Source organism: Sceloporus occidentalis, unplaced genomic scaffold, assembly GCF_023333645.1.
Source record: "Sceloporus occidentalis isolate IW3139 unplaced genomic scaffold, rSceOcc1.0.p SCAF_3, whole genome shotgun sequence".
NCBI classification, from domain to species: Eukaryota; Metazoa; Chordata; class Lepidosauria; order Squamata; family Phrynosomatidae; genus Sceloporus; species Sceloporus occidentalis.
In genome coordinates this window covers 214,455,085-214,470,219 of record NW_028316983.1, presented here as the reverse complement: position 1 = coordinate 214,470,219, position 15,135 = coordinate 214,455,085, and the positions used below count along the sequence as shown (strand labels likewise).

General features: G+C 41.3%; 1 protein-coding gene across 2 annotated transcripts in view; it reads left to right on the top strand.

The window, feature by feature from the left end:
* RMDN1 (regulator of microtubule dynamics 1) overlaps positions 1-15,135 on the top strand; it is a 57,986-nt gene that overhangs the window by 2,960 nt on the left and 39,891 nt on the right. For both annotated transcript variants that reach the window (XM_089517572.1, XM_089517573.1), the window contains exons 2-5: positions 5,415-5,532; positions 7,914-8,001; positions 10,914-11,073; positions 14,013-14,102. In XM_089517572.1, coding sequence (XP_089373698.1) covers positions 5,415-5,532; positions 7,914-8,001; positions 10,914-11,073; positions 14,013-14,102 — 456 coding nt within the window. The remainder of the gene's footprint in view (positions 1-5,414; positions 5,533-7,913; positions 8,002-10,913; positions 11,074-14,012; positions 14,103-15,135) is intronic.

Genomic DNA, 15,135 nt, shown 5'->3' with positions numbered 1-15,135 from the left:
CAGAAATCTGTGTATTGAGGCTGTGCATAGGATATTGTAACTTAAAGGTATACACTCATCCCTCCATCTGTGGCTTTGGTTTTTGCAGATCTGATTATTCACAAATTTTATCAATATGTTATCTCTAGGAATATCTAGGTCCTCCAGCACAACTCTATGATCAGCTTTAACCAAAAACACTCCACTAGGCATTTGCAGCTCCTCCAGCTCAACTCTATGGTCAGTGTCTGGCAGATGTTGACCACAGAGCTGCACTGGAGGACCTAGAGGTTACTAGAGAGGTAATCTCTCAGTTAAAAATGTGTGATGTTTTTGTTATTTGCAGTTTTTCCACATTCACGGGGGTCCTGTGCCCCTAACCTCAGCGAATGTGGAGGGATGAGTATAATTTTAATTTTCCTAGTTTTATGTCACAACTATTGTCGTTACAATCAGAGATATGCAGGAATTAAAATTAACGAGTAACATTACTACCACTGTTAAAAGGTTCTGTATGGGTGTGGTATGGAGGAGGTCAAGGGAATGGGTGATGCCATAAGTTACTAGGGTTGGTGCCGCCAACCCTAGTGATGCCACTGAACATGCCAACACCCTGTGGCTCAAATCACTACACCATGCTGGCTCTCCTATGCCTATATGTGTGTGTGTTTCGTCCCTTCAAACCCATGTCCAGAGGAGGAAGACCAAAATGGTGAAGAGTCTGGAAACCCTGCCCTATAAGGAACGACTTAGGGAGCTGGGTATGTTTAGCCTGGAGAAGAGAAGGTTAAGAGGTGATACAATAACCCTGTTTAAATATTTGAAGGGGTGTCATATTCAGGATGGAGCAAGCTTGCTTTCTGCTGCTCCAGAGAATAGGAAGGACATGGAGCAACGGATTCAAGCTACAGGAAAAGATATTCCACTTCAACATAGGGAGGAATTTCCTGACAGTAAATGCTGTTTGACAGTGGAACACACTCCCTTAAAGGATGGTGGAGTCTCCTCCTTTGGAGGTCTTTAAACAGGCTGGATGACCATCATTCAGGGGTGCTTTGATTGTGATTTCCTGCATGGCAACTCTATGATTCAAAGTTGCATCTGACTTATGGCAGCCCTAAGGGGAACCTATCATGGGGTTTTCTTGGCAAGATTGGTTCAGCACAGGTTTGTCTTTATCTTCCCGTGACTCTGAGAGTGTGACTTGCCCAAGGTCACCCAGTGGGTTTCTGTGATTGAGTGGGGATTCGGACACTGATCTCCAGTTGTAGTCCAACGCTCCAACCACCACCCCACAGTGAGTTCTTTTGTAGGACTATGGGTCCCAGAATGCCCTGATAATTTTTTGAAAGTCTGAGACAGAAGTCAGTTCTGGACCTCAGAGGAACCTGATGTGGAAAAATCCAAAGTGTATTGCAAGGCCCTCCTTTCTACTCTCTCACACCCTGTTATTGTCATTCCTACTCCTCGTGTATAGGCTTGTATTTCACGGCTGAGTTTCAGCATTGAAATTTTTTCAGTTGTGTAATTCTGAGCAGCCCTAGCCAGGAAAGCCTACAATGAGTCATTGCAGTTCAGTGTATGGAGAGCTTCACTTTTAAACTCTAGTTTAGAAGAAAATGCCATTGAATATGGTGGTGTTTACTATACCTACATAGGACTACAAGATACTAGTGATACAGCCTTTTGCATGGTTACTTAAATCCTACAGAAATTACTGCATCTGATGTTTATGCGGATGTAAAAAGTTTTACCTATATGTGTTTATTTTGCGGTGAAGAAGGGTTGTATGGCTGGTAATGCACTGTGATTCAGTTTGGGGAGCAAAGGAGAGCAGCATACATTCTGTGTAGTTCATAAATGTATTTGGATAAGAAATGAGTAGTATCAAGCCCTGGATTTATGATTCATAAATTAATCCCTAAGAATGACATGCTTTGAACTCAATATTTTTCATTAAAGAATTCACTGAATAGAATACTACTCCTGTCTGTCCATTGATTCACATAAAAGAACTGTAAACTTCCAGCTGTAGTAATATGAATGCAGAATCTTTATTCTGCACTAGCAACAATAAAAACAAATGATGCAATAAATAAAAGAATATCCTGTTTCATCAAATGACTTTGCATTCTCACTATTGGGCTAGTAGATAGGTTTCTCTCTCTCTCTCTCTCTCTCTCTCTCTCTCTCTCTCTGTGTGTGTGTGTGCGTGTGTGTATGTGTGTGTGTTTGTCCTCAGGTTTTATACTATCCCTCATCACTTCAAGATTTTAAACACACGTTTTATTTACTAAAATATTTATAATCTGCCCTTTATCATGGGATTTCTGGGTTTGTACAGGTAAAACAATAAACAATGTATAGCTATTACAGATTTAAACAAGGTATTATAAACTATCTGTTCACAGATGTATTTTGGATGAAGAACAAAACAGTTTAAAAACAAAACTCTTTAAAGCTGCTGGGTCTATTCTTCCAAAGGCTGACCCTGCTCTTCCAGGACAGCTTTTGAAAGTGCTGTTTGTGTCGAACCAAGTCCAACTGAAATCATTTTACAATGGCGGGGACATGTTAAGGCTAACTGGACTATTACTTTAGAATACAGGAAGAAACTTGTCTTTAAAAATTTTTTAGCTTGATCAGGCTTTATAATCAAAGATGGAAAAGATTAGGTAAAGATATTCTTCATTGACAAGGTTGTCAAGTCCTATCTGACCACACGGAACAGTGCTCATCTCCATTACTAAGCAGAAGAGCCCGTGTTGTCAGAGACTACTCTGTGATCATGTGGCCAGCATGATTGCACAGAATGCTGTTTACATTCCCACCAAAGTGGTACCTATTTATCTACTTGTATTTGCATACTCTTGAACTGCTAGTTGGACAGAATGGAAAGATTACACTGAGATTAAAGTCCTGTAGGCTGCTATTTTAACCATATTTATTTGGGTTTTTTGGATGTATATAGAAATTACCGGTCTGGCTATATTATCAGTATCAAGACCTGGTTAATGATAAATCTCAAATTAAACACGATTGTGTGCCATACTGACTTTCTCAAATTTTTCTGGTTAGGACTCATATAGCTGTACAATTTATGATGATGCTTAGAAATTATATTCTCTAATTTCTCCAGGTCCTAACTCTCCAAAATCTGAAAAGTCCATCTAGCACAATATTCTAGGCACAGATGCTAATACGTGCGATCTTAACACTAGCCCCAAACATACAGTTTATGAAATGGACCCTGTCTTTGTTCTGTAGTATGACTAACATAAAACAAGTATATAACTAAAACAAGTATTTTGTTTTGGGTGCCATCAGATAATTTGGTACAAGAACAAATGTCAACATTCTTTCCTAACTCACAATTTATTTACTGTAGACACACTGCTGCAGCCCAACACCAGAACTGTGTTTCTCCAACCCTCCACCATCCTCCCAATGCCACTGCTGCCAAAATCCCAAAACTTCATTTTAGGCAGAGATGAGATGGAAATGATAGTTGGAAAAGGAGTGACATTGAAAAACTGTGCAAAAAAGACCTTTGCTCTCAGAGGCATTGTTTACTGAGGTATGCCTGTATTTGCTAGTAATCTAGGAGCTGTTTTGCCCTAGACATGAACGATTGTATGAAGCACTACTGGGCAGTGCAAAAATAAGCTACAGCATGCCAACACCGGCTCTAAGAGCTTTTCCACAGCTGATGAGCAAAGTTAAGAAATGCATTCTCATCAGACCACCTTGCAGACAGCAAATACATCTTCAGTGGTTGCTGTCCACTGAAACTGGCAAATGACACTGAGTTCTAGATATGAGTTATGTAAGATAATTCATCCAATGCAGTCTTTTGGACTTGTGAATAACTGCCCACCTTTCCAAATATAAAACATGTGGAATAACTCCTTCCTTGTGCAGCATTCCAAATGACCTGTTATTTGCAGTGACCCAGTTTTCCTTGTACATCTAAACTACACTGAATGTATTGCATAATGTTAGGATAGCTCAGAAGAGCTTTATGCCTTTGCCTGTGGCCAGTCTTTCAATAAGAAAACCAAATGTACCTGTGCTGATGCATAAGAAACAACAAATTCCAAAATAAGGAGGGAGGGGCAACACTTTTAATTAGGGCCAACTGAAATGTCAAGAATGTGCAAGCTTTTAGTTACCCAGGAAAATTCTTATATAAATAAATACAATTGGAGAGGTAGGGAAGAAAAATGGTAATCCCAAAGTTTGACTAGATATTGTGGCCACTTTGATTCACTGACTCAGAAGCCTGGTTTTTCCTGAGCCAAAAGGCAGATCTCCCACATTGAAACCAACCCTGTGTTTTCAGAGATGGGGTACTGTGATGTTCTGGACTTTTCAGAGAAAATGTTGCTTCATTTATTAGATATTAATGTAATATATCTATGCATGCACTTTGTATTAGATGATAAAGTAAGGATGTTGTGAGTAAATGGTGATTAACAGAATGTCTGAAGGGATTTTGAAAAATACTGGTGTTTGACACTTGGTCAGGGCTGTGAGCGTGATCTGTCAGGATTAGGATTTAGTTAGTGGAGATGAGATATTTGACTGCTTAGGAGAGTTAGGGTCAGGGACTTCCGGCCAGTGCAAGGAGGGCGTGAGATACATTTCACGGGAGCTCCCAACAACACGGCTCCATGCTGTTGTAAAGTGGAGAAAGACTAAAACCCTTTGAATGTAAGGGCTCGGAGGAATCCCTGCAGAGGCCCTGTGGCAGAGAATCCAGATATTTTCCCCCAGAACCCCTGGTCCGGCTGGAATTAGGGGTGAAAGGAGTGAGGAAGAGTGGATTCAAGCCTTGCCGAAGGGACTTCCCGGCAGTGCGGCAGCAACTGCTTGCAGTATTAGTGCCGGCGCTGGCTACAAAAAGCAACACTGCGCAACAAATTAACAAATTAAATTTGCATACATAGTTTCAGAAAAATGCAGGCAAGTGGGACATTATCTGGTCTAGCTTCCCCTATGGCCACAAGTCACAGCTACCCTATGAGAAAGATTCTAGGGGAGAGAGAGAGAAAGAGGCAGGCAAATAGGGATGAATATAAGCTCATATTCCCATTGACTATGTTGCCCCCACCTCTCACCATTGGAAGGCTGTTATGGAGGTTGGGAGCTGGGCTGGAGAAAGGGATTGTTAACAGACTTGGAGGAGGATGCTCAAGTATTCTTGGGAATGCAGAGCTAGTTTCACAGTGATTAGTACTGAGTGGTGGACTCAGGTTATGAATCTTAATGTTTTAATTGCAGCATAAGAGTTTTCTCAAAACATGCAGTACATTGTAGATAAGCAGCTGCCACCCAATCTATTTTTACACAGGAGGAAATTCTGTTAGAGTCAGTTAATATTACTTCCAAGGGAATATGCTTAGGATTGTGGCTTTTATGTTTGTCTTTCCCAGGTGCTTGAAAAATCCAGATTTTTCAGAAAAGGAGTTGCATTATCAGTTCTGTCTTACTTTGGTTATGAAGCATATTTGTTAATCTCTCAGTCTTCTCTGGTTTTTGCTGATGCTCAAGGTAAGCTGTTACATGTACAAAAAGCTTTGAAGACACACAGTTATTCTTCCTTATATTGGAAAGTCTTTTTGCTAATCTTTTCTGTATATGTTTTCTTAGTGGTGTCATTGAGATATTAAAAAGGAAACAAGAATTTATCTTAAGAGAAAGTGGAATTTGGATATCATGTTTTGTTATTATGGCTATAATTGTACCTTTTTTTCTTTTTGGTCCTATGGGAGTCCTCAAAACAGATTTATAGCAGGGCCCACTAATCATGTTTCCGGGTATTCTAAACTACAAGTCCCATAGTCTTCATCGTTGGTTATTTGGCTAGGGCAAAGAGGAGTGGTAGGCCAAAAGCTTCCTTGATTTAAAGGAAACCAACACAAAGGACATTACTTAGCAGGGTAATGCATATAATGTGCCAGCTCAGCCAAACTGTCTGAAATGTTTAGCCATAATTTTTCCATCGGAGTCAGCTTTTTGACATATTCATAGAAGAACATTGACTGTAAAAGGAGTAATATGATAACATTCAATGCCATTCAGCTATTTCTTTGTCTTAGTGTTTGCACCATATTTTTGTAAACACAATATAATATATTTCCCTAAAACCTCATAATAGTCAATGTTCATTTTTGCTTCCTCTTTGAACATAATTGTTTCTCTTTGGTCTTTCCCACAGTTTCATAATCATTCATTCTGTCCTCATCAGCTCCCTGTCATCACTGTGTCAGCAAAGAATGATGAGTGCACTACACCACCGATATGACTTGTTACACCAGGAATTGATTTATGATCCTCCTCTGGCCCAAGAGGGAGAGGTGGTTGCTGAATGTTGCATATTCCATCATCACAAGATGTGGGAAAACAGTGCCATGCAGACCTACTAAGGCCTTGTACAGACTGGCCTCATAGGCCAGCCTGGGGACAGAGTGGAGGCATTGCATCCAGATGATGCATGCCCCAGCTCCACCTCCAGGGCACCATGACACTCCTCCAGCGCTGCTTTCATATGGCGCAATGCCAAAGGAGCACCACATAGCTGCACCGCCACGGCTATGGCACCCTTTTGAGGGCGCAAAAAGGAGCAGCTTTTTGCGGCTCCTTTTCGCGCCCACAAAAGGCCAGATAGAGGCCACGGTGTGAGGTTGCTGCGGCTCTGATCTGGCATGCAAAGGGGCAGTCTTTAGAGCCCCTAAGTAATCTGGGGAAGCTGGAAAGAAATAAGGCATGTTTTACTACCATGGTACCTTCTGTATTGGAACAGAGCTGCATATGATTTATCCAGTAATATAGTTAGTAATTTCTTATAATGAGTATTATAAATATTCAGTAGCATTGAAAGAGCCCGCATCAGCTACTCTGATGCAAGGTGTCTATGTAGAGAGGAGGAGTATTTGGTTTCTTGATATTGGACTACAACTCCCATGAGCTCTAACCAATCTAGCCACCTGTGACAGAAAATTAGTTTCGGTTGAGTAGCAACTGAACAGCCACATGTTCCACCATCCCAGCTGAAGTCATTAAATCTTTAGCCTTTAGATGTTGGCCTGTGGCTTTCAGAATGCTTGCATAGGCATAAATATTGTTAGGGTCAATTTAAGCCACTAATTCAATATAGCTGGCTGTCTGTTTAGAAAATCTTCCCCAACATGTGATGGAAATCCACATGGGAAAAAGCTGCTGGGATGGAGTGACTGGAAGAAGAAACCTCATTCCTTGGCTGCTTACTTGCCTTAGCAATATCAAATACCTTTCCATACATTAGCCAGTACCTTTCTCAAAGTGGAGTTTCAGCTTTAAAAAGAGCCACTGGACATTTTCACAGCCATTGGGAACTGAGAGTTTCCTGTGTGGACTAAGAGACCATTAAAGCTGATAGTCTGAAAGATGGATTTTGTTTAATTCAAAGATGTAGCTATGTTAGTCTGGTTCAGTATGCAAAGGGATATTGCAACACCTTTCAGACTTACGTGAGAGAAAGAGGTTGGTAGCATAAGCTTTCGTAGACTTAACTCTTTACGCCTTCCCCAACCTGATTCCCTCCAGATATCCTATGGCTATGCTGGCTCAGGATATTTGACACTGTAGTCCAAAATATCTGGAACTTGTTATATAGAATATAATAGATATACATATTACACACATACACAGATTGCATACAGGATATAGAAGGTTATCCCAGTAATTTGGTAATTGGAAAAAAAGTTGCAAAACTTTGCAAAATGTAGTTTGGCATTTAACAATAGTTTCTGATTGTCCAAAAGTAGAAAATAAAATATCAACTAATTTTACTTTCTTTGTATATAACAACTTGTATTTTCCCCTTCTTATTGCTCTTAATACACAAGTGATGGAATACATTCACATTTGTTTCTGTTTTATCCAACCTGAAGTTGATGAAGTCCTAGATCAAGCAGATTATCTGTATGGAAGTGGGGAAACTGAAAAGCTTTGTCACTTGCTGGATCAACACAAAAACAGGTAAGTTACTTTAGCAGGCTTGTCATGGGGTGAGGACACAGAAACAGGAACTTGCCAGTTCATATTGGGGGTTCTGCTGGGCTCCTAACTCACACTGGAATAGCTATATTGAATGGTCCATTAGGCCTGTGATGCCCAGCATTTAAAAACATCGCAAAGTGAAAACAAAGCAGATGTCCTAGTCTTTTTGGCCAGGCTTACAGTGAATCTACACTACACCATTATAGCAGTTTAATCCCACTTTAACTTTCTGGCGTTATCTTGCAATTTATAATTTAGGGAGATATTTAGGGTTTTCTGCAAGATATCTCTGGCACTGTAGTTTAGGATAGGAGAATTACAATTCACAGAATCTCATAATATGGAACCATGACATATAAAGTGATATCAAACTGTGATAGTCTTGCTGATTATTAAAAACTTTAAGTTAGCTTTGCAACAGCCGTGTGTTATAAGTATGGTGAAGCTATTTAGAAATGAAGTAATTTAGAAAATAATAAATTGCTCCCCCCCCCCAAAAAAAAAAAGAAACCCTGCTAAATCACAACAAGAATCCTTCTGGTCAGATTTCTTTCTTTCTTTCTTTCTTTCTTTCTTTCTTTCTTTCTTTCCTGTTGCTTTTAGGATGACCACAACATGCATTATTCTGAAGCATACTTATTTATTTTCTTTTTTTTATTGTTGTTATGTGCCTTCATTTCCGACTTATGGTCATCCTATCCTGGGATTTTCTTGGCAAGGTTTCCTCAAAGGGGGTTTGCCATGATCTTCCCTTGAGGCTGAGAGAGTGTGACTCACCCAAGGTTACGCAATGGGTTTCCTTAGTCAAGCAGGAAATCGAACCCAGGTCTCTAGAGACATAGTCCAACACTCAAACCACTATGCTATAGTCACTCTCTTTTTGTTTTGCTTACTGTTTCTTAATTTTTTATTTTATTTTCCTACCCTCATTGTTTTTTCTCTCCAGGCAGAACAACATTTTCCCTCTCCTTCTGTTCCTCCCTGTAAATTGTTTTAAAACTTCAAGAACCATATAAAGGGAAGAACAACACTAAGCGGCATAGAGGCTCTTGGGGAAAATGAATAGCCCAGGCTTGCCTGCACTTTTGGCTCTGCTAGTCATAGGAGATGAGGCAAGTCTGCCACTTAGTGACTAAAGTTGGTAGAAGTTTTTCATAAGTAGAATTCTTTTTTAAAACAAAGTAACCCCAAGATGCATGCTGCACAGTTTCCTTGGTGTCCATGTCGATTTTCATGTGTCAAGGCTGGGAGAGGATGGAAGTTACAGCAGAGATGGGCACACATCATATTTTATTGTAATAGATAGTTATTAGTTACTAACAGACTTGTGAATGTGGGTATTCCACTTTAACACTATTAAAGTTCTTTCAGACGTTAGTTTTCTCTCCATATAAAGTGGCAGCAAATTTCTGTAATAAGAACTTAATTATTTATTGTAAAAACGAGATGAGTTTGATGTGTAAGCAGGATCCTAGTGGTTGAAGAGATTCTGTTTTGCCAAATTATGCATCCATCAACAACCAATTTGTTAAATAATGATACTTGTTAATAAAAGGTCAATAAACTAAGCTGACTATTGGAATAGTGTAGAATGTCATAGAATAGGAAAGGCAACAAAAGGAACAGGAAAGGCAACAAAAGGCAGTACACATGAAATCTCAGTTTTGAAAGTAGCTGACAGTACATATACTCTACTGTTCTCACCAATTATGATTAGCTTACTGACAAAGGTGCGTTACAGACCGCCCCTTTGGGGCGGCCTGTATCCGGCCCTTTCCCTGCTGTATCGGGACCTCAGCTGCCACAACGGCAGCCTCCGAGGCCCCGATCCGCCACTTTCCAGGCCGTGGAGAAGCTGCAAAAGGCCGCTTCCCCGTGGCCTGGAAAGGGGTGTCCTTCAAGCCCCTAGGACACCCGATGGCGGCAGGGAGGAGGAGAAAGGGGCCACTCGGCCCTTTTTCCTCTGTGTCACTGGCGCAGCCATGTAAAGGCTGCACCCAGCGACGCAAAGCCCAGAAGGAGCTCTGTTTCAGAGCTCCTTCTCGCGCCGTGGAAAGGGCGCTCTAGGCGTCCTCATGCGGTGCGACAACGGCACAACCGTGCCGCCTCGTTTGGAGGCGGTGCGGTGGTGACGTCATCATGGCGGCTCCCGTGTAGAATGGGCACCGCCATTTTGTACGTGCTGAGCACGTACTAGGGTTGGGGGCGTCCAGAAGGGACGCCCCTTTCTAACCCTAGTACGTGTTGAGCATGTACTTTTAGGCGCGTCTGTAACGTGCCATAGTCTACAGCACCAGTCAATAACTAGTTGCGAGTTAAGGTTAGGAACAGGCTGTAGTTATTGAAATGATTATACAGACATTGACTGAGGATATTATCAGACAGCGGACGAAATGTCCTATCCTTTTCCCATTCTTATAGCGTGATCGCGAGAAGATTTTCATATCACGTCGCACTTATCCGGACATTATCTCATTTGGAAAGCGCAATTGACCACGATCGCGCAAAAGACTTTCAGATGACGTCATGCAGATCCCATCATTGAAGTGGCATTGCCTAGCATTTTGCATTAATGGAAGTTTGCGTTAATGCAATGCTGCTTCAATGATGGGACAATAGTGCTGTGATCTGAAAGCCTTTCATGATATTGCAGTCAAAGGCAGTAAAGGACAGGGGAGCAATCCCATCCTTATCCTGTCCCCGTGTGATGATCTCCTGAATCATGGACAACTACAAATACAAATGTTGGTGATAAATGGGATTTGTGCTCAAATAGAAAGAAGATAGAAATCCATGGCAGTTCTGCTCTCTTTATGACAACTATACTTCAGTATGGACTATGGATGCTGACCTGGTAGTAATTAGTCTATTCTGTTATGTTTGTTTATTAGTGAGAATGCAGAGGTGCTGTGGCGTCTGGCACGGGCATTGCGTGACTTGGCTCAGCTTAGTCACACCCCTGCAGAGAAGAAGAAGCAGCTGACGTATGAAGCCCTTGATTATGCAAAGAAGGCACTTGAGAAAGACCCTTCATGTTTCAGTGTGCACAAGGTGAATATTTAATTCATTTGCATATGAAATGTACAGATTATTCGTTTTAAATAAAAAAATTACTGAAACCTTTTAAAATGCTCTTTGTGGTATAGGAATCTATCCTTGTTCCATGCAATTTCCCCCTCTGATAGCAATTTTTCTGTTAAAGAAGTAATGCCCAGGAGTGTATCTACTTTGTCAAATGAGGTATACCTGGAAATTGAACCCATTGGTTCAAGTCCTAGTCATTGGAATAGCAGAAAACAACTTTGTTCCATTTGCTACAAGACATTCTTTAATAATGAAGTGTAATAACCTAAACTTGTGTTCAATTGTTGCAAGGAATTGCTCCCCCCCCCCCCCCATTTAAAAGTGTTGCAATAGTTGTCAGTTGCTTTAGGACTGAAGACTTGTCCACCAAAGGACTAATGGATGCCAGACTGCATGTATCTGTTGCAAGCCCACTTGAGGACCATTCAGTATAAAACATGGGGTAAAGAATGCACTAAGCTTTGGATAGCCAATGGTTTCCTGGCACTCTAGATTTTTTAAATATCCAATTTCTATGTGAATTTCCAATTTCTGAAAAAAATGTTTTTACATTTATGTTAAGACAATTAAAACGAGTTGAACTGCAAAACAGAGATACTGAAACCACTACACCACACTGGCTCAATCTGAATCTAGTAAACTAAAATAATTAAATTCAGTGGAAGATTTAGCATTGCCTGTTTCCAGCACATAGAAGTAGAGAGGAAAATGCCCAATGTAGAAAAACAATCTCTGTGGAAATTATCCTGTAGTTTGTGAAGTCGAAGGCTTTCATGGCTGGCATCCATAATTTTTTGTGGGTTTTTCAGGCTGTGTGGCCATGTTCTAGAAGAGTTTCTTCCTGACATTTCGCTGGCATCTTCAGAGAATGCTTGCCTGGAAAGGAGTTGGGTGTATATATACTGTATGAGCTGGGAAGGCAGGAGTGATTTGCATGTGGAATGGCAGGTTTCAGGGTGGGAGGGTCTGCAAAAGAGGATTAGTGTCTGCTTGATAGTGCTCATTGTCTGCTGGGACATTTCTCATTTGCATGTGTTCAGTCTTTATCTTGCTATTTTTCAGAACTGGTAGCCAAATCTTATTTACTTTAAGGGTTTCTTCTTTCCTGTTGAAATTGTCCAGGTGTTTGTGGATTTCAGTGGCTTCCCTCTGCATCCTGACATGGTAGTGGTTGGCATGGTCCAGAATTTCAGTGTTTTCAAACAGTATTTTATGCCCAGGATGGTTTGTAACATGTTCTGCTACTGCTGATTTTTCTGGCTGACCCAGTCTGCAGTATCTCTCGTGTTCCTTGATTCTTGTTTGCACACTGCGTTTGGTGGTCCCTATGTAGACTTGTCCGCAGCTATATGGTATGCGGTAAACTCCTGCGGCTGTGAGAGGGTCTCTCTGGTCCTTGGCTGAGTGAAGCATTTGCTGGATTTTCTTCATCGGTTTGTAAACCATTTGAAGGTTGTGTTTCCTCACCAGTTTCCCTATTCTGTCTGTGACTCCTTTGATGTATGGTAAAAATACCTTCCCTTTGGGTGATTGTTTGTCTTCCCTCCTCTGGGTTTTCCTGGGCCTGACAGCCCTTCTGATGTCTGAGCTGGAATAACCATTAGCCGATAGAGCCCAGTCCAGGTGCTTCAGTTCAACTTTCAAGAAGTGGGGTTCACAGATGCGTTTTGCCCGGTCTACCAGTGTTTTGATTGTGCTTCTTTTTTGTCTTGGGTGATGGTTGGAGTTCTTCTGCAGGTATCTATCTGTATGTATGGGTTTTCTGTATACTGTGTGACCCAAACGTTGGTTCGGTTTGCGGATGACTAGGACATCCAAGAATGGCAGTGTTCCTTCCTTTTCTTTTTCCATAGTGAATTGTATGTTGGGGTGGATGTTGTTCAGATGGCTGAGGAACACAGCCAGATCTTTTTATCCATGGCTCCAAATGGTGAAAGTGTCATCCACATATCGGAAGTTGTGGGCTTTTTTGGTGCAGTTTCCAGGGCTTGCTTTTCAAAGTGTTCCATGTAAAAGTTTGCTATCACAAGGCTTAGAGGGCTTCCCATTGCTATCCCATCTCATTTTTTGTCCCACTGGAAATAGCTTGTGGTGAGGCATTGTTCAAACAGGGTTGTGATGTCTTCTGGAAAAATCTGTCGGATGAGTGTCATGGTGTCCATTATGGGGACTTTGGTGAACAGGGAGACCACATCAAAGTTGATTAATATGTCTCCAGGTTTTAGTTCAAGGCTATTGATTTTTCCTATGAAATTAGCTGAGTCCCTATATGGGTTTGTAATTGTGTGGCCAGAAACTTGGCCAAGTCATATGTGGGGGATCTAATAGCACTCACTATGGGTTGGAGTGGAATGGAATCCTTGTAGATCTTGGGAAGTCCATATAGTCTTGGTTTGCACAAACTTTGTCTTGTGGTTGGCTGAATTGAGGATTTTTTTTTATCACATTGTTCATTTTTCTGGTGATTTTGCTGGCTGACCCAGTCTGCAGTGTCTTTCACTTTCCCAGCAGCGCTCAGAGCCCAGCATACACATGCCCGTCCCCACACCGCTGCAGCCACTGGGTGCATGATATGTCAGTTGGCTGCTGTGGAGGGGGCGGAGCATGGGCACGCTGGACCTCAAATGCTGCTGGGAAAGAGAGTTCCCATGTGGCTGGTGTGAATTACAGGCCGCAGTGGCCCTGGCGCCAGGGGGAGAGAAGGAGGGAGGGAAAGGCGGCCCACCACTGGGGACAATGGGACTTGAATATTTGCGAAATTTCAGATTCATGAGGGGACCCCAGAACGTATCCCCCACTAATCCAGAGGGACCACTGTAATTGCATATTTCATGTTAAAAATGCCATAGTATTCTTGAGGATGCTGACATTCTTAAATAAACCATTTATCTCTCCTTTTTATTTAGTGGTATGCAATCTGCATCAGTGATGTAGGAGATTATGAAGGAATAAAGACAAAAATTGCCAATGCTTTTGTTATCAAGGACCACTTCCAGGTATTTAAAACTATTTCCCTAACTTGTGCCATTTTGTTCCACTTGATGTTTTTGATAGCTGTATAAGTTTTGTACCACAAACCCCCAACTGTTTTGTGAAAGAACATTTTCAGACCTCAAGCTGAAATGCAACACTTAAACTCAACATGAAGGATAAATTGTACTTTATTCTAACAGTTTGGGTGGGGCTTTCTATCTTCACTTACTGTCAACATTTAAGCATGAAACCTGGGGAACATCATTGACTCTTTATTCTTTCTTCCCCACCTTTTATATTCAGATGGCTATTTACACTTGCAATTTCTCTTTTTGTAAATGTTTAAATAGCTTCTTTCTGCACTGTTAGGATGTTGGCAGATCATTTTTTCTGTACGATGAAAAACATCAAATTTCTTATTGTTTAAGAAAGTGATGGTGAACCTTTTAGAGGCCGAGTGCCCAAACTGCAACCCAAAACCCACTTTTTTATTGCAAAGTGCCGTGTCCCTCTGGCTTTCTAGTAACAAACTCTGGCAAACTCTGTGCTGGGGCGATGGCACCCATGCCCACAGAGAGGGCTCTGAGTGCCACCTTTGGCACGCGTGCCATAGGTTTGCCGTCACTGGTTTAGGAGAATGGAAATACCCTACATGATACTTTATTCTTCCATAATATGCTAATGTATGCAATAAATTAAAGTAAAATATGTATGAGATTTAATAAGACAAGTGAGGTGTTGGCAGGAGTAGGAGCATGGAATGTTGGGGGTGCCTGCTGACTGGTTGAATGTTTGAATGGGACTTGAAAAAGGTTGCTGTATGGGGCAGTTGAGTTGGGTGTAAGAGTCAATCAGGATTTAGATACATTAAATAATAATAAATAATAAAATTAATTCTGTATAGGCTCGACTATAAACCAAGACCAACCTTTGGGGCTCAAAGTGTAGATTTTTATATGACCCGTGAATAAGTCGAAGGTCAGCTGGGGAGAGGCTTTGGGGCAATCCATTGCCTTTCCCAGCTTCTTCCTAGCAGGGCTGTCCCCACAGAGGCAG